This window comes from Mesoplodon mirus (assembly GCF_964341445.2).
Source record: "Mesoplodon mirus genome assembly, chromosome: 12".
NCBI classification, from domain to species: domain Eukaryota; kingdom Metazoa; phylum Chordata; class Mammalia; order Artiodactyla; family Ziphiidae; genus Mesoplodon; species Mesoplodon mirus.
The window spans coordinates 32,643,092-32,659,762 of NC_138988.1; the positions used below are offsets into that span (position 1 = coordinate 32,643,092).

Consider the following 16,671-nt stretch of genomic DNA (forward strand, 5'->3'; position numbering starts at 1 on the left):
CATTTTTGATAGTATTTTCAAATTATGATGAAAATAAACCTTCATTTAATGGGAATTTTGACCTATGTGCAAAATTTTAGAACCAGTCATATTTGGAAAGTAAGGGATGGATATACTTGTAAACTCTAAGCAGGTGGTTTGATTGAGTTCCTGCCTATAAATGTTATATGATAATTAATTTTTAGATATATATATATTTATTATTATTATTATTATTTATTTATTTATTTTGCGGCACGCGGGCCTCTCACTGTTGTGGCCTCTCCCGTTGCGGAGCACAGGCTCCGGACGCGCAGGCTCAGCGGCCATGGCTCACGGGCCCAGCCGCTCCACGGCATGTGGGATCTTCCCGGACCGGGGCACGAACCCGTGTCCCCTGCATCGGCAGGCGGACTCTCAACCACTGCGCCACCAGGGAAGCCCATAGATATATATATTTATTATTTTTATGCTTGCCTTCCAGACTTTAAGAGATGGCTCTTTCTCTTTTCCCTTCAGAGTCTCCACAGCCTGTTGGCTCACTTGGGCATGATGCTGACTTGAGACGGCAGCAGCAGGATACCTCTAACTCTAGCATTGCTGACATCCATAGGTTGTTTAATTGGCTGTCAGAAACACTAGCAAATGCACGTCATTCTGATGCATCCCTGACAGACACAGTCAACAAGGCCTTAGGATTGAGCTCTGATGATGCCTATGAAGAGATGAGGCAAAAGCATGAGTATGAGTTGAACTCTACCCTGGATAAGAAAGAATATGAGCAGCCTACTTGTGCAAAAATTGAAAATGCACATTTTAAGGATACTCAGAGCCCACTGCTAGAAGTTGATACATCATCTTTAAAGTATCCTCTTGCTGTTTCTACCAGTGAAGTAGGCACTGACCATAAACTACATTTGAAAGAAGTAAGCTTATATCTTTTGGTTATCTTTGTTTGCTTTTGTGAATGTGTGTATGAAAGGGAGGATGTGGGGGGAATTCCCTGGTGGCCCAGTGGTTAGGACTCTGCGCTTCCACTGCAGGGGGCACGGGTTCGATCCCTGGTCAGGGAACTAAGATCCCGCATGCTGCATGGCACAGCCAAAAAATTTTTTTAAGAATTAAAAAAAAGAGAATGTGAATGTGCTTGTTTTTCCTTTTCACAAAGAAATGATACACATTTCAGTAATAGTGTCTGTGCAGGATAGTATTTCTAAGTTACTCCTTGTTACACAGAGATAAACGCAGAAGTGTTTTCCTTCCTGCTCATAAGCTTTGTGTGTAGTCTGAAATTTACCATTGTGATAAAGTGAAGGCTGGACAATCTGTTTGTCAGGAACAGCTTACTGGGAGTTAATTCTCTATCATTTCATAATAAAATTGAGTCCTCAAAACACTGGCTTTCTGCTGGCAGTACCAGAACCCATAGGTGAGGCAGATGAGGTGACCAAAGTCAGTGTACCAGTTAGAAACAAGGTTAAATACTTCGTATTTCTCATGCAATGGAAAATGAGTGGCCTTTAGGATTACCTCTGAGGTAATCCTCAGCCATGCTTGACAGTGCATCCAGTTTATGATACGTGCTTAGAGTACTGATATCTAGCTGAGAAGTAGCCTAATCTCCCCAGCTCCCCCCTTCCCAAGAAGTGGTTGCATCACTTGGGGAACTGTACCAGGATGGCACCATGTTCCTAAAAACTTGTTCCTAATTTACTTTCTTCCATTTTCTCTTCCCTGTCTTTGAGTAAAAGTCATATGCATTGTGGGACTTCCCTGGCTGTCCAGTGGTTAAGACTCTGTGCTTCCACTGCAGGGGGCACGGGTTTGATCCCTGATCAGGGAACTAAGAATCCTGTATGCTGTGTGGCTCAGCCAAAAGAAAAAAATTTTTTTAAAAGTCATATGCATGTCCCCAGGCTTTCTACATGTAGTTTTGGGATATTTATTTTATGGGGAGGATGAAGACAGGGATCTCAGTTGGGGGCATGCGTAAGGTAGGCACTAAGGAACTAACCTATATTGTTACCATTTCCTGACATATTTAAAACTCTAAATTGTGTTGATGGGGGCATGGACCAAACCCAGCCCACTGCCTATTTTTGTAACTAAAATTTGATTGGAACACAGTCATGCCCATTCATTTAGGTATTGCTTATGGCTGCTTTTGCATTTCAATGGCAGAGCTGAGTATCTGGCCTGCAAAGCCTAAAATATTGGGTGCTTTACTGAAAAAGTTTACCAACCTCTGCTGTAAATCAACCAATTACATTTTGAGAGAAAAAATTATGTTCTAGTTTGAGATTAGAGTATTATAACTTCACCATGTTGATTTTACTTGCTTGTAATGTTTAGGTTGAAGTTTGTAAATTTGCTGTGAAAAAATAGTTGTTTTTTCTTGACATTAAAATTAATTAAAAAGAAAGGTATTGAATCTGTACTCTAATTTTTAGGATCCAAATTTAATTAGCATGAGTAATTTTGAAGATTGCAGTTTGTGTCCCACTGTTCCCATTGAACATGGATTCCGTAGACAATCTAAGTCAAATAATGTTGAAGAGACTGAAATACATTGGAAACTGATTCCAATTACAGGTAAGAACAAGTATACTGGGACTTAGGTTTGCTTGGTTTTACTTAGGGACCAGTTTCCTGAAGGGTTTTGTCTTTTCTAGATTCCACTCTTGGGTCTTGCTTGGCTCTGACGTCTTCAGTGTCTTATTTTTTGAGCAATGTGATATTCGTCATTGAGTGTTGCTGTTCTTGGTTAGTATCTGCAAAAGAGCCTATTAAAAACAGGGATTTAAAATATCCTTACTCTCCCTACGGAGTTGAACATGCAACTTGCAAATGAAAATTGTTGTCAGAAATTGGGTTTCTAATAAGGTGAGGTAGCTGCAGAGATGAAATGAGGGTCTTTGGGCAGCCAATTAAATGCTGCCTTCTCAAATTATTAAACTTCACAAGCTGTCGTCTAAGAAGTGGTCATGTTAAGCTTCATCTATTTGAAAGAAATTTGAGTTCTTAATATTGGATAATTTGAGAGAAATTGGATGATTGTAGAGAATGGCCTGAAATGATTAAATGTAAATATCCCTAGAAAACTTACTGAACCATGAGGCAAGAATAGTTTAGCAGATGTTGAAAGATCATTTTGCAGTATTCTGATTTCTCTGTACAAACACATACACACACATATGCAGATACTGTTAATATTCCAAGTTCTTATTCATCTTCATTAGCTAAGCATTTGGGGAAGTATTTCCAGGGCACATCTTTTCCATTCCTAGATCTTTATTTAACCTTTAAAAAGGAAAAACAAACAGTTTTTGCTAGAAAGTCGACTGAAATATACTTTCTAGCTTGTGACGTAGAAGCTACTGAGACCTCCAAGGACTCTGCAAAGAATTTCTAAAACTTGATGAGTTTCCATGGGCTTCAGCACCATTCTCTACTTATAGTACCTTATCAGAGAGGGCAAGAGGCCTAGAAGTGATCGTAGAGCGGCAGCTGGTACTCCTGACCTGGAGAAGTTGGCTTGAGTTGGAAAAACGGAATAAGGAAGTAGTCTGTACAAGGTGATTGTCCTAACCTTCCTCATTTAGACACCTTCATAGCTGGTTTCAGAGCCATTTGAAGGCACAGCATCTAGGTGTTGATATTCCATCATCACCCGAATGGAAAGGGAAGCAACTTCCCATTTCTTAATGACCCTTCAGGATTATTTTAGGCAGAAGAGGGAATACTTGAATTTGTTAGCATTTGGGGTTATCCGAAAGGTGCTTTAAAAGGTTGTCACCAGTACCTGAAGAGAGTCTACAAATCTAATGGATGCTTTCCCTCAGGAGGGAATGCAAGAAGCCCAGAAGACCAGCTGGGGAAACATGGTGAGAAACAAACACCAGGTGAGAAGGCTCTCTTTGCTTTTCCTCCCAATGTGCCCTTCTTCAGAATTGCTACTTGCAGTTCTGGTCCTCTATCTGGAGGGCATCAGTTTAAGTCTGTTAATTACAGAAAATTTGGACAATATCATATTTGTATTTAAATCATTAATTGATTTATATCAAATATTCTTATACAAAGAATGTATTCAAGGGAGTCACTGAATATTCATAGGGATTCAGTTTTTTTCACCTACAGTAGATTCTGTCTGATATGATGACTTGGGAAGACCAGAATATTTTTCTTAATCCATTTCTACAGGACATCTTATGAGAAGCAGTCTTCAAGTTTCTCTTAAATTTAAAAAATACGAGGATGTGAGGCCATGTATCATTTAGGTACATTATTCCTAATCTTGAATTTTTTTGACTCAATTCTTTTGCTAATTGTAAAGCTAATTTCTGCAGATAGTTTAAGAGATTAGGAAACTTTTGGATTCCAGAAACATTTATAGATATTACTGATTAGCTAGTTGTAGTAGGTGCCTAGAAGACAGTCTCTTTTGTCTAAACTCAAGTCAATTCAGCATCCCTGAAGATGGCCATAGGCAGATTCTTCTTGCTTGGAGTTTGGTCTGCGTCTTTTTAGTTTCCATTTCATTTTGTCTTACTCTTTTAGAAATCTTGTGTTGGTTTTTTTTTTATTCGGAAGAAAAGCTAAATGACTAATTTTAGTAGATCTTTATGGTTATTCCTCTCTTTTGGGAATTAAAAAAAACTTTGAGTTAATAGTTTTCTTAAAGATGATCTTTGTCTCCTAGGAAAAGACGATTGAAAAAAAACAAAGCAGGAAGAACAGATATATTGATATGACATACAGGAAAGTACATAAATTTTTAGTAGACAGCTTGATGAATTCTTACATATGTAAACACTTAGGTGACCACCACCCAAATCAAGATGTAGAACATTTTCAGTACCCCAGCAGGTCTTCTTCTGCATCCTCCCAGTCAGTATTCTCCCTGCCCCAAACCGTAACCACTAATCTGACTTCTTTTGCTGTACATTAGTTTTTACCTACTCTTGAATTTAAGATAGATGGAACCTACTACATATGTCCTCTTTTGGTTTTGGCTCTTTCACACAACAATATGTCTAAGATTCATGTAAGTTTTGCTTCTATCAGTGATTCTTTCTCATTGGGAGAATCAGGTGTCTTGTTTATGCTTCATAATGCTCCATCAGCATCTGCAGTCTTTATCTGGCATACCATCTTCATATTTTGTGGTTAAAAGTATAAAAATCCAAGTGATGCTACTTTTTGAGAACTCACCACCCCTTGCATTTAAAAGTCAAAGTATCACAATGCCTGAATGATAGTTAGTAGAAAACATGTATTATTATAGATATTGACATGTGTTTCTTTTAAATCATTTATTGAAGACATTTTAAAAATAATAAAGTTGTCCATCTTAAAATTAAATGGGGGAAATCAGTACAAAGTAAAATTAGATGGTGATCATTTGCATTTTCAAAAGGGATTTGGTTTAGAGTTTTTTAATATGGAAAATTTCCCATGTTGATTTAAGTTATATTTAAGCTTAAAAATATTTCCTTTATCCATAGCCCTTCAGGAATAAGTTTACTGGGAGACTTCCCTAGTGGTCCAGTGGTTAAGACTCCACACTTCCACTGCAGGGGGCACGGGTTCGATTGCTGGTTGGGGAACTAAGATCCCACATGCCCCATGGTACAGTTATTTAAGAAAAATTTTTTTTTAGAAAAAAAAGTTTAGGAATAAGTTTATTGGTCTCAACTATAGCTGAAATATTTGGGAGAATGTATTCAAGTATTTTTAATAATAAACCATTCAGAAGTTTTAAAATTACACGTGGTCCTTCCCAACTCATTTGTTTTACAAGATGCAAGTAAGACATTTTATTTGAATAAATCAGATATTTGACATGGTACGTAAGTCAAGAAATACAAAACTACTTCAAAAAATAAGTCTTCTACCCCTAGGCCAGACACTTAGTTTCACCCCATTGATCAACCTCTGTTACAGATTTTATTTTTTTTGTGGTGGTGTTTTTTTTGTTTTGTTTTGTTTTTTGGCCACGCTGCACAGCTTGCAGGATCTTAGTTCCCCGACCAGGGATTGAACTTGAGCTCCAGCAGTAAGAGCGCCAAGTCCCAACCACTGGACCGTCAGGGAGTTCCCTGTTACAGATTTCTTATGTACTCATCCTGACATTTCCTATGTGCACTAAACCCCATGTTGCAGATTTACGAAGGGCATTCAGTATTCCTGAATTATTTTATGGAAGTTGAATTTTCTGGTTTATCAATTTCATACAGTTGTAATTCTTACCTTGGTACATTGGATATTTTGCTCCCCTTCTCTTCTTTGACCTACAGACCTGCTGTATGGTCTTACCATGCTGACAGGTGCCTTTGCAGTACTTAATGGGTGCAGTGGTTCATGGTAACCACTGGGGTTGGTAGCAAAATGTTATAATCTAAATGTTGCTTAGGCTGTTTAAACCTTTGGAAAAGTGTGAGTGTAGGGAAAATCAAAACTGAATTTTTTGTAGAGGGGTTACACTGCTATACCTGGGTGCAGACTTGAATAAGGGAGTTCACTATATCTTAAAAGTACTATAGTTTTGAAAACTATACCTATGTTTGGACTTTCTGATCTAGAGGTAACATTTTATATACTACAACAGCAATTTCTTAGGAAATGTTGGCTAAGATTTAAGAAAAATTAGTACTTTTTTAAAGGATAAAATTGTGTAATATGAACTTGTAGGGAAAAATAATGAAATTTTGTTTTTTCTTGAAATAAAGTATTACTATAAATTGCTGTTAAATGTATTTTCCCCATGTTTTTAAAAAAGGGATTTAGGGTTCCTGTTTTGAAATGTAGTTTCAAGAACATACTGTGTTTGAATTTAGGATTTGTGAGTGGAAAAAAGTATGTTCTTATGGATTGAGCTAGTCAGGAATCACGGGTTATCGTAGTTTCATTAGCATCAGCTAGCTTGATGATCTCTTTATCTCATATGGGGTAAATAGCTATTATGATTTCTCTTGGAATGATTTCCAAACAAAATAAAAATACTTAACAAAAGTGCTATCAAAAGTATTACTGTTAATGTAGCTGTGAAATGTGCTCTCTTCCTGTATGACTGAGACTTTCTTTTCCTGATAAATTGAAGTCCCTAACATTGTAGCAAATCCACTAAGCAACCCCATATGTAAGAGCAAATCTGAAAACAGATAAAATTAATTATCCTAGATCCTGAATGCAACTCTTAACTTGACGACTTATTCCCACAGCATTTCAGCTTGGCATTCTTTCAGTTGCCTTACACTCAAAATTTTCCTATTAAGAGGGTATTACCGGGCCTCCCTGGTGGCGCGGTGGTTGAGAGTCCGCCTGCCGATGCAGGGGATACGGGTTCGTGCCCCGGTCTGGGAGGATCCCATGTGCCGCGGAGCGGCTGGGCCCGTGAGCCGTGGCCGCTGGGCCTGCGCGTCCGGAGCCTGTGCTCCGCAACGGGAGAGGCCACAGCAGTGAGAGGCCCGCGTACCGCAAAAAAAAGAAAAAAAAAAAAATTAAAAAAAAAAAAAGAGGGTATTACCATAGTGGACATTACTTGGCAAAGAATATAAGGGTTGAGCAAGCTGTTGCAACTGAGCATTCTGCTTAAAGCATGTCTGTTAAAGTCAGATCTACAGAAAGGGAAGCAGAAATAAACAAGTGACTTAATTTGTATTGATGTTAAATTGGCCCTTGTTTGAATACTTCAAAAGGAATCAAAGAAAGTAACATTCAAACTTGTCACTCTAGCTACTGAAATACAAAGACCAGCCATAAATAAGTAGGGCACATAGGAAATAGGTTCACACCATTATTTGAGGTTTTTATTCTACCTTCCAATGCATAGTTTGTTCTAAATATATACTTGACCTGGCATTTTTTTCCTTATTTATGAGTTTGTATTTTCAGATGTTATTATTTTGGATTGCTTTTGTAATAATAAACTCTTCCCATATAGGTATGAAATCACCAGAAGAACAACTGGTGTGTCTGCCACCACAGGAGGCCTTTCCTAACGACCCCCGGGTAATAAGTAGACAGAGAAGTTCTGATTACCAGTTTCCATCCTCTCCATTTACAGACACACTAAAGGGCACCACTGAGGATGACGTGTTGACAGGTCAGGTGGTGACAGTGGAGGAGCAGTGTGTGCCAGCAGCAGAACCACCTGCAATGAGTGAAACCACAGAAAAGACAGTGTTAGGAGAGTACAGTCTCTTTTCTAGGAAGATAGAAGAGATTCTGAAGCAGAAGAATGTTTCATATGTCAGCAGAAATTCCACACTTATCTTTTCAACACAAGAGAAGATGAAACGGCTTTCTGAGTTCATATATTCTAAGACTTCCAAAGCTGGTGTACAGGAGTTTGTAGATGGCTTGCATGAGAAACTAAATACTGTTATCAAAGCATCAGCCAAGGGTGGGAATTTGCCAGCAGTCAGTCCTAATGCTTCTGGAACTAAGATAGCATTGAGTCCTCTGGGAAGGCATGTCATACCAGTTTCCTCAAGCGACTTCAACAATAAACACCTCCTTGAGCCACTTGGTAGTGATCCTCTGAAAGACACCAACTCTAATGAGCAGCCTTCCTCTTCAACTTTGGGTTTAACTGAAGCAGAAGTGAACCAGCCACACCATGCCACAGAGCCAGTGGTGACTTCTGATCATACTGCCCGGGAACCAGTAGAAAAAGAAACAAAATCGCCCAGTGATGTAAACATTTCTTCCCAACCAGCTCTTTCAAACTTTATAAGCCAGTTAGAACCTGAAGTATTTAACAGTTTGGTTAAAATCATGAAAGATGTCCAGAAAAATACTCTGAAATTTTATATTCATGAAGAAGAGGAGAGTGTGCTCTGTAAAGAAATAAAGGTAACTAAATGAGAAGGTAATTGTAATGCTGTCTAAACTTCTCTTGTTGGGTCTGACCTCTATAAAATGGATTTTTGTTTGTTTTTAGGTGTTGACCATGTTATTTTAATAATTTAATGCAGAGTGGAATAAAAGACTAGTAAGTTCAACTGAATTTAGAACCGGTGGTCTAAATATCTTAGAATTTTTAATCTTGTTTTGCATAGTGTCATTTTAAAGACCAGTTGTATACATATTGCAGGTACCTTTAAATTGTTGATTTAAAGATTTTCAATGTTTCTTACTGGGTTTTTAACAAAGGGGAGGGAAAGATGCAGAGAAATAAAGGCAGTTGTCAGTGTTTACCTCAGGGGGTTTTATCAATCAGGTAGAAAAATAAAACTGTCCAGGATGACCTAATGATGATATCTTTTGGCATTTCTTGATGCCCTGGTCATGCCAGGTTTCCCAGTAGCCCTTATTATCAAAAAACATGGTGATCCTGAAACACTTCCCCAATCATGAAAGATTCCTCCTTGCAAGGTATGTTTTTTGTACTGAAGCTATGGAGTATATAGACTGGCGTTTCAGGCATTTGGTTTAAAAAAATACACACATAGAGACAGGTATGTAAAATCTGTAACAATAGATACGTAATTTATAACCCATGGGACAATTAGTGGTTTAATGTTGCCAATTAGTATTCACTAAACTGTATAGCATTTTAATTCCTTAAGGGAATGCCTTAGTTCTTGTTTTTGTTTTTGTTTTTTGCGATACGCGGGCCTCTCACTGCTGTGGCCTCTCCCGTTGCGGAGCACAGGCCCCGGACGCTCAGGCTCAGCGGCCATGGCTCACAGGCCCAGCCGTTGCGCGGCATGTGGGATCCTCCCGGACCGGGGCACGAACCTTTGTCCCCTGCATCGGCAGGCGGACTCTCAACCACTGCGCCACCAGGGAAGCCCGGGAATGCCTTAGGTTTTAAAATAAATGCCTGCTCCTATTTATGGAATTCATTTACCATGATAAGTTTCTGCTTTTTTAGTTAGAGGAAGCAGAGGGGACTATAAATAAGTGGCGTATAGCCAGAGTGGCCCAGAAACTCCATGCTTTGACATGTCCTGAGCCTTTGTCAGTTTAAAGATCTCTTTGACGTCAGCATGTTTCATGTGATGTGTTCATGAGAACGTGAAGAGCATGGAAATGGGGGAAACAGAGTGCTCAGTGTGCTGCCTTTACCAATTCCCTGTAGTTTCTTGGGAAGATGAAACCAGACTTACCAGGAATTTCTTGGTTGCATTTTTGCCCTGTATGATTGAACATTGAGCTGCTCAACATTCTTCCACCCCCAGCAACATGTTTCCAGCTCTTTGGGGCATAGCTACATGGTGGTGTAGGGCTAGATGAGAGAGTGGGTTGGGCACAGTTCCCAGTGTGGTCACCATTACTCCATCTCCTCCCACTGCATTTTAAAAATTGATTGTAACACACTTGTGGGAAATGTGTTTACTTACGAATGGTGCTTTTAATCCATTCTGGCTTAGAATAAATCATATTTCTGCTATTTATGTAGAGGAGGAAAAGGATGCTGTGTGTTTTATAAATATGATAGGAAATCAGATCAGAACTTTAATTCTTTTAATCAATATCCATCCATTGGAAATTTTCTAGCAGAAATGTTACAATATAGTACAGGACTTTATGAATAAAATTTTAAACTTCCTTAATATTTCTGGAATCAAATTGATTCGTTACTTTATGAGTTAAACTGTCTTATTTAACACAAACTTGCATTTAAAATTTCTTAATGTAAAAAGACCAAAAATTACAAGCAGGCCTATCAGACAATAATTTACTTTTTCATAACTTGATTGTAAACTGCTCTGAGATTTGCCCAGAGGCTTTAGAAGTTAGAGCAAAATCAAACACTGTAGAAGATGCTTCTTTAGGGCTACATAGAAACATCCTCTTTGGGTGTGACACTTGTAGACAGCTCTTGAAAGACTGGTTGTGAGGCAACCTTGGTTTAGATTTATGGTTATCTAACCAGCGTGCCAACCTTGAGAAAATTAATCTGCTCCTGTATCTGTGAAATGAGGAATGTGACCTTCAGAATCCTGCAGTTTGCTTCAGAGTTCAGGATTCCCCCAGCAAGCAAAGAGAATTCTGCTGGGACTGGCTATCTTGTGTCCTTTGAAAGGTAGTACCGTGTCACCAGCATGGAAGGATGTGTTATATGGGAGAGTGTTTTGTTTGAAGGTGTAAACTTGACAGGCATGGCTAATTAATATGTAAGTAACGTTGTATATACTGAAGCTCTGTATGAATGATCCTGGGGCTGTTGTGAGTTAAAGGAACTACAGTAGTCGTAAAAGTGCTTTTTAACTCTGAAAGAATATACCGGTAACACTGCTGCAGAGAATCAAGGGCCTGCTTCAAAAGGAAAGGAAAATGGGAGTGAGGGAGTGGTTAATGACTGAGCTCTGGATTGCCCAGAATAAGTAATAAGAGTTAAGAACCTGGGCTAATCCATTGCTTTTCTGGTTCTGTTACCCCAAGCTAGCATTTACTTGGCTTTGACTGCATAGCATCGTAACATTGTGATTGTGACCATTTAAGGTCTGAGCTTCAGAGTCAGAGATCTCTAAGAGTGGACTTGATGATCTCTGAGGTCCCTAGTGTAAGGGCATCATTAATCGTGGTCTAGTAGTAGTTAAACTTAACCACTTTATCTTGCATTTCTCGTGTTAAATGGATGTTTGCAAAAAAACTTTTAAATGTTGATTTAGTTTTTTTTCTTTAACAGGAATATCTTATCAAATTAGGCAATACAGAGTGTCATCCAGAACAGTTTTTGGAAAGAAGATCAAAATTAGATAAACTGTTGATTATTATTCAAAATGAAGACATTGCAGGTTTCATTCACAAGGTAGACTATTAAGTTGAATTCTTTGCTTATTTTGGTTGTAAAAAATCCCTACTATCTTTGAGACTAAAGCTGTTTGTTTTTAAAATATCCTCATAAGCTTTAAAGGAGATAAAACTTCTAGGTTGGGAGGTTTAGGACTTGAGACCTAAACTACCCTCCGTGAATCAGCTCATGAGATTCATATTTATACCTCTGCAAAATTTTAAACTGTGGCATATCACAGATCCTACCTATCGCTTAAATAGTCAAGACTAAATACTGACTCCTTGAATGCCGTTGGGTCTGCTGACTCTCTTTATATTGTTATCACCTTCATTTGTATGTCCTAGGTAAAACCTGTTTGTACCCCCTCTTTGCTGAAGCAGTCCCCCTTTCCCTTGGGTTTGGAGGTACCCCGTCTAGTCTTAGGAGACTGTCTCAAGTCCTACTGCTCTTTGAAGTCTTTCCTGACTGTTCCAGTCCGTAGGCTGTTGCCTCATTTGAATTCGGACTGTACTCACAGGGCCAGGCAAGTTAGCATTTGTCGTTCTGTGTTTCCAGGTCTCTTGTTAAGTGCCTCTTCCTTAGAGTGTTCTGTTCAAGGTAGATGCCCAGTACATAAATGTTGGTTTGTATATTTGGAAATAGTGTTGGAAATATTGTTTTTGTGCTTGACTTTGCAGAGGCAACACACTAATATAGGTGAGCCATAGTACATCTCTTGTAGGTTACTTCACATTTGAGTCTGTCTGTCCTTATTTCTATTTTTATTTTGGTATTTAAATAGGTACCTGGCTTGGTGACTTTAAAGAAGCTTCCTTGTGTTAGTTTTGCTGGTGTTGATAGTTTGGATGATGTTAAAAATCATACATACAATGAGTTATTTGTATCTGGAGGTTTTATCGTTTCTGATGAATCCATTCTAAATCCAGAAGTAATCACAATTGGTAAGATTTATTTATTCTTTTAAGCATGTGACATGTCTTTTCTAGGTTTTTCTCATTAGTGACTCACTCATACTTTTTTAATGCATTGTCCATTCTGCCAGTCACAGGTAACTAGTACATTTCCATCATTTTTTTGAGCTTTTATTACCTCAGATTTCTTTCCCATTCTTTTACTCTTTACGAATAATTTCCTCTTAAGTCTGGTATAAACAGGGCTCTCTGCACCTACTTCACTTGGATTACTTTTGGTTTGTTATTGTTATCAACATGTTGTTTTTTTGTGTGTAGATGTTATGTTCTTAGATCTCAAAGAGGATATATAGATCTGTCTCCCTTAGAGGGGAAAAAAGAAAGAAAATACTACATAGGAAAGTAGGTGTTCCTACCTAGTATCAACAAACACTTCTTCCTTAATTCAATTGTGGAGTGGGTGACTTGTTTATTGAATTTAAAATGAACTTCATTATCTCTAACAGAGAACCTTAAAAATTTTTTGACATTCCTCGAAGAACTTAGTACTCCAGAAGGAAAATGGCAATGGAAAGTCCACTGTAAATTTCAGAAAAAACTAAAGGAACTGGGCAGGTAAATTTTGAAAAATAACTATATATTGGTTGTTAATTTTAACATTGTGTTCACAGAATTTTGCTGTTTTTTATGTTTATAAATTATAGATGCTGCTCAGTTTTCACAGATGTCTTTTGCCAGCCGTAAGGGAATGTAGATACTGAATTATTCTAGCCTGTTTGAAAATGGTATTCTTCTTTATGTAGAGGTTTGCTGAAGTTCTAGTTATGTATAGAGATAAAATTGGTTTAAACTTTACCACTTGGGCTTAGAATAATCATCAAAACGGGATAATCAGCATTCTTTATTTTTTTATGGAACTGTATATGCCAAGTAGATCAGGCCCTCTCCTAATTGTTAATCTAATAATATTACACATATAAGACAAGGATTAATCTTGACATGATAAAGGGATCTATGATTAGGACATTCATTTATGTAATAAGTGATTTCTAACATGCCCAGAAGTCACTTCTCAAAACGTGATTCTTGCAGCACTAGTCCCTTGAGAGGCTCTGCAAATGACTGTTGTAATCAGATGAGTTTGGGATACTATATCCTACTACTAGAGTACATATAATGTACTTACTTACACATTTGAAGATCTGAGAAACTTTGTAGTTAAGGATCCTGTTTTACATTTTGTCAGTCAGCATTTCTGAAACCTAGACCACAAAACATTTTTTTCTTCTAATACCTATTGATATTCCATGGGACACACTTAGGGAAATTCAGGCTTTAGTAATTTTAAATTATTTAACTTTTTATTTCATTTTTTAAAAACTTGTTTTATCTTCAAATCACATGAAGTAGGCATTGGGGAAGTCTTATATTTATATAATAAATAGCAATACTGAGGCCCGGAGGTATAACTTGTACACATTAGTACTGTCATCTTCCTGACAACAGCCCGTAATTTCTACCACATGTTGCCTTGCATCTGGAAGTATAGAAATAGCTCAGAGCCATGTTATTTTTTGAAGGAAAGATTTATATTTTTGTCCTTTTACACCTTTCATTACAGTTCTAAATTAGTGAAGCTGAAGAGGAGTGTAATTTATTTAGTTAAGTACTAAGTTGAGATTTTTGTCTGAACTGAATAGCTGGCCCTCAGGCTTTGTACCCAGACAAAGCCCCTGGAGTTACCCGTGGGTTGCACAATTCCTGCTCTCCCTCTACTAAGAAGCACCTGTACATCAGGCAGTGAGCTAAGCAGTGCAGTTGTCGTTAGTTGCCTCAATTGAGAAATTATGGCTTTAATTTCAAGTGAAAACATCCATACTAAATTTTAGAAATGCAGATACAGATACTGAACTACTTAATTTCACAGATTGAATGCTAAAGCTCTGAGTCTGTTGACCCTTCTGAATGTCTATCAGAAGAAACATCTGGTTGAAATTTTGTCATACCACAACTGTGATTCACAAACTCGAAATGCTCCAGAATTGGATTGCCTTATCAGACTTCAGGCTCAAAACATACAGCAGCGACACATAGTCTTTTTAACAGGTAAAGAGAGTGCTCTTAAGCTTTCTACTGTGAATACAGGAATGTGTATGAAAGGATTTTGTGGGACTGTGTTGGGTGTTTCTGAAAATGTGGAGGAAAGGATTTTGTGAGGGCTGGACTTACCATTTTATACTTCCAAGTGTTTTATACTCAACTTTTTTTTTTTCAATTTAGAAAAGAGTATCAAGATGCTTTCCAGTTATACCGATAATGGAATAGTGGTTGCGACTGCTGAAGACTTTATGCAAAACTTTAAAAATCTTGTGGGCTATCACAACTCAATCACAGAAGAAAACCTTCCTTTGCTTGGTGCTAATGAGAATCTTGAGTCGCAGTCAGGTAACTTTTCAGTAGTTTTCATTTTCTTTAAGGCAGACAGAAAAAGAATGGTTTTGCTTTGATTTCATATAATGAAATGCTAACTTTGAAACTGCTCACCTCAGTGTAAACTCAGCTTCAGGGGAAATGTTTCAAGGCATTTATCATTCTTTTACTTAGCATACACAAAATCTGCTCATTTATTATACTGTAGTCAATATAAGCTCTTCGAGTTAATGTAGACTGCATACTATAGAGTAGGCATTTTCTTTTTGAGGGTATGTAAGCTTTATTGGCTTCTGTTGTGAATTAAAGCAGTTTAATTACAAGGTAGTAGAGATATCCATAGCTTTAGTCTTTTGTGATACGGCCTTTGCTTTGGTTCCAGGTTTTATGTAAAATGAAAGATGTACTTTTGTTTTTGAGGAAAAGCAGAGATGTTCGAACATTTGATACAGCTAACCAGTTTAGTAGTAATCCAATGAAGCTAGATGTCAGAATTTTTATTTTATATTTGTCTTGTCAAATACTGAATTACCGTATAACTTTAGATGCTGTTTTGACATTAACCCCTTTGGAGCTGGGAGTTGGGATTTCCCAACATTAAACGTGAACACATTTCGCAGAAGCTTTTAGCATCGGATTATCTGGACATTCACACCTAGTGTGAGTGTTGTGACTAAGTGAACTTGTGGCAGAAGACCAAGCTTTAAGGGATTGTGGACTTGCAGACCCTGACGCATTATATTGTGTGAGTAGTGTATAATTTTAAAACTTAAACAAATTGTGTATTTCAATAGAGGAGGACTTTTTGTTTTTTAAATGTAGCTCTTTTAGAAAACGATGAAAAGGACGAAGAGGATATGTCTCTGGATTCAGGGGATGAAATCTCACAAATAGAAGTATGCAGCAATTTTCATTCAGAAATATTGGAGAAAGAGACCAAAGGATCACGTGGAACAGATCAAAAAAAGAATATTCAAATTGAGTTGCAATCGTCTCTTGACTTGCAAAAAAGTTTATTAGAAGAGAAGACTTCTTATGAAATTGGTTCTGAAGAGAGAGCTTCTATTGATATAGTATGCTCTGAAGGAGAGAACAGTAATTCAGCTGAACAGGATTCATATAGCAACTTTCAGGTTTATCACAGTCAATTAAATATGTCCCATCAGTTTAGTCATTTTAATGTTCTCACTCATCAGACATTTTTGGGGACACCATATGCCCTTTCATCAAGTCAGTCTCAACAAAGTGAAAATTACTTTTTATCTGCTTATACTCAAAACTTGGATAGAGAGAAATCTCCATCTCCATTAAGTTGGTGGAAAAGTGATTCTTCCAGGCCGTTTTCAAAAGAGAAATAATTACAATAACTTCTTTTTTTAAAGTAGGTTGTTATGAACTTTTTCTGTTTCTTAAAAGTGAATTAAATTTATACTTCATTCTCTAAACAAAAGGTTTCGTTTCCTTTCGCAAATGTTTTTCCTCTTATTTAAATCACAATGGCCTGTAACAGTTAAAGCATCTGAAAATTGAAATAAATATATATATTTTTAACATATATTGTACTTGAATTATCTCATATTGGCACTTTTAAGTTTTACACTT

General features: G+C 37.4%; 1 protein-coding gene across 8 annotated transcripts in view; it reads left to right on the forward strand.

Annotated features, from left to right (window-relative positions):
• Positions 1–16,622, forward strand: part of TASOR (transcription activation suppressor) — a 50,997-nt gene extending 34,375 nt beyond the window's left edge. The window contains exons 15-24 of one of the 8 annotated variants that reach the window (XM_082637425.1): positions 499–905; positions 2,430–2,571; positions 3,822–3,881; positions 8,045–8,835; positions 11,621–11,743; positions 12,510–12,669; positions 13,146–13,254; positions 14,567–14,745; positions 14,920–15,084; positions 15,892–16,622. In XM_082637425.1, coding sequence (XP_082493551.1) covers positions 499–905; positions 2,430–2,571; positions 3,822–3,881; positions 8,045–8,835; positions 11,621–11,743; positions 12,510–12,669; positions 13,146–13,254; positions 14,567–14,745; positions 14,920–15,084; positions 15,892–16,427 — 2,672 coding nt within the window. In that variant the 3' untranslated portion in view covers positions 16,428–16,622. Of the gene's footprint in view, positions 1–498; positions 906–2,429; positions 2,572–3,821; positions 3,882–7,921; positions 8,836–11,620; positions 11,744–12,509; positions 12,670–13,145; positions 13,255–14,566; positions 14,746–14,919; positions 15,085–15,614 lie in introns of all 8 variants that reach the window. The other 7 variants (XM_082637423.1, XM_082637427.1, XM_082637429.1 and 4 more) reach the window with 7 other exon arrangements.
• Positions 16,623–16,671: the final 49 nt, after the last annotated feature.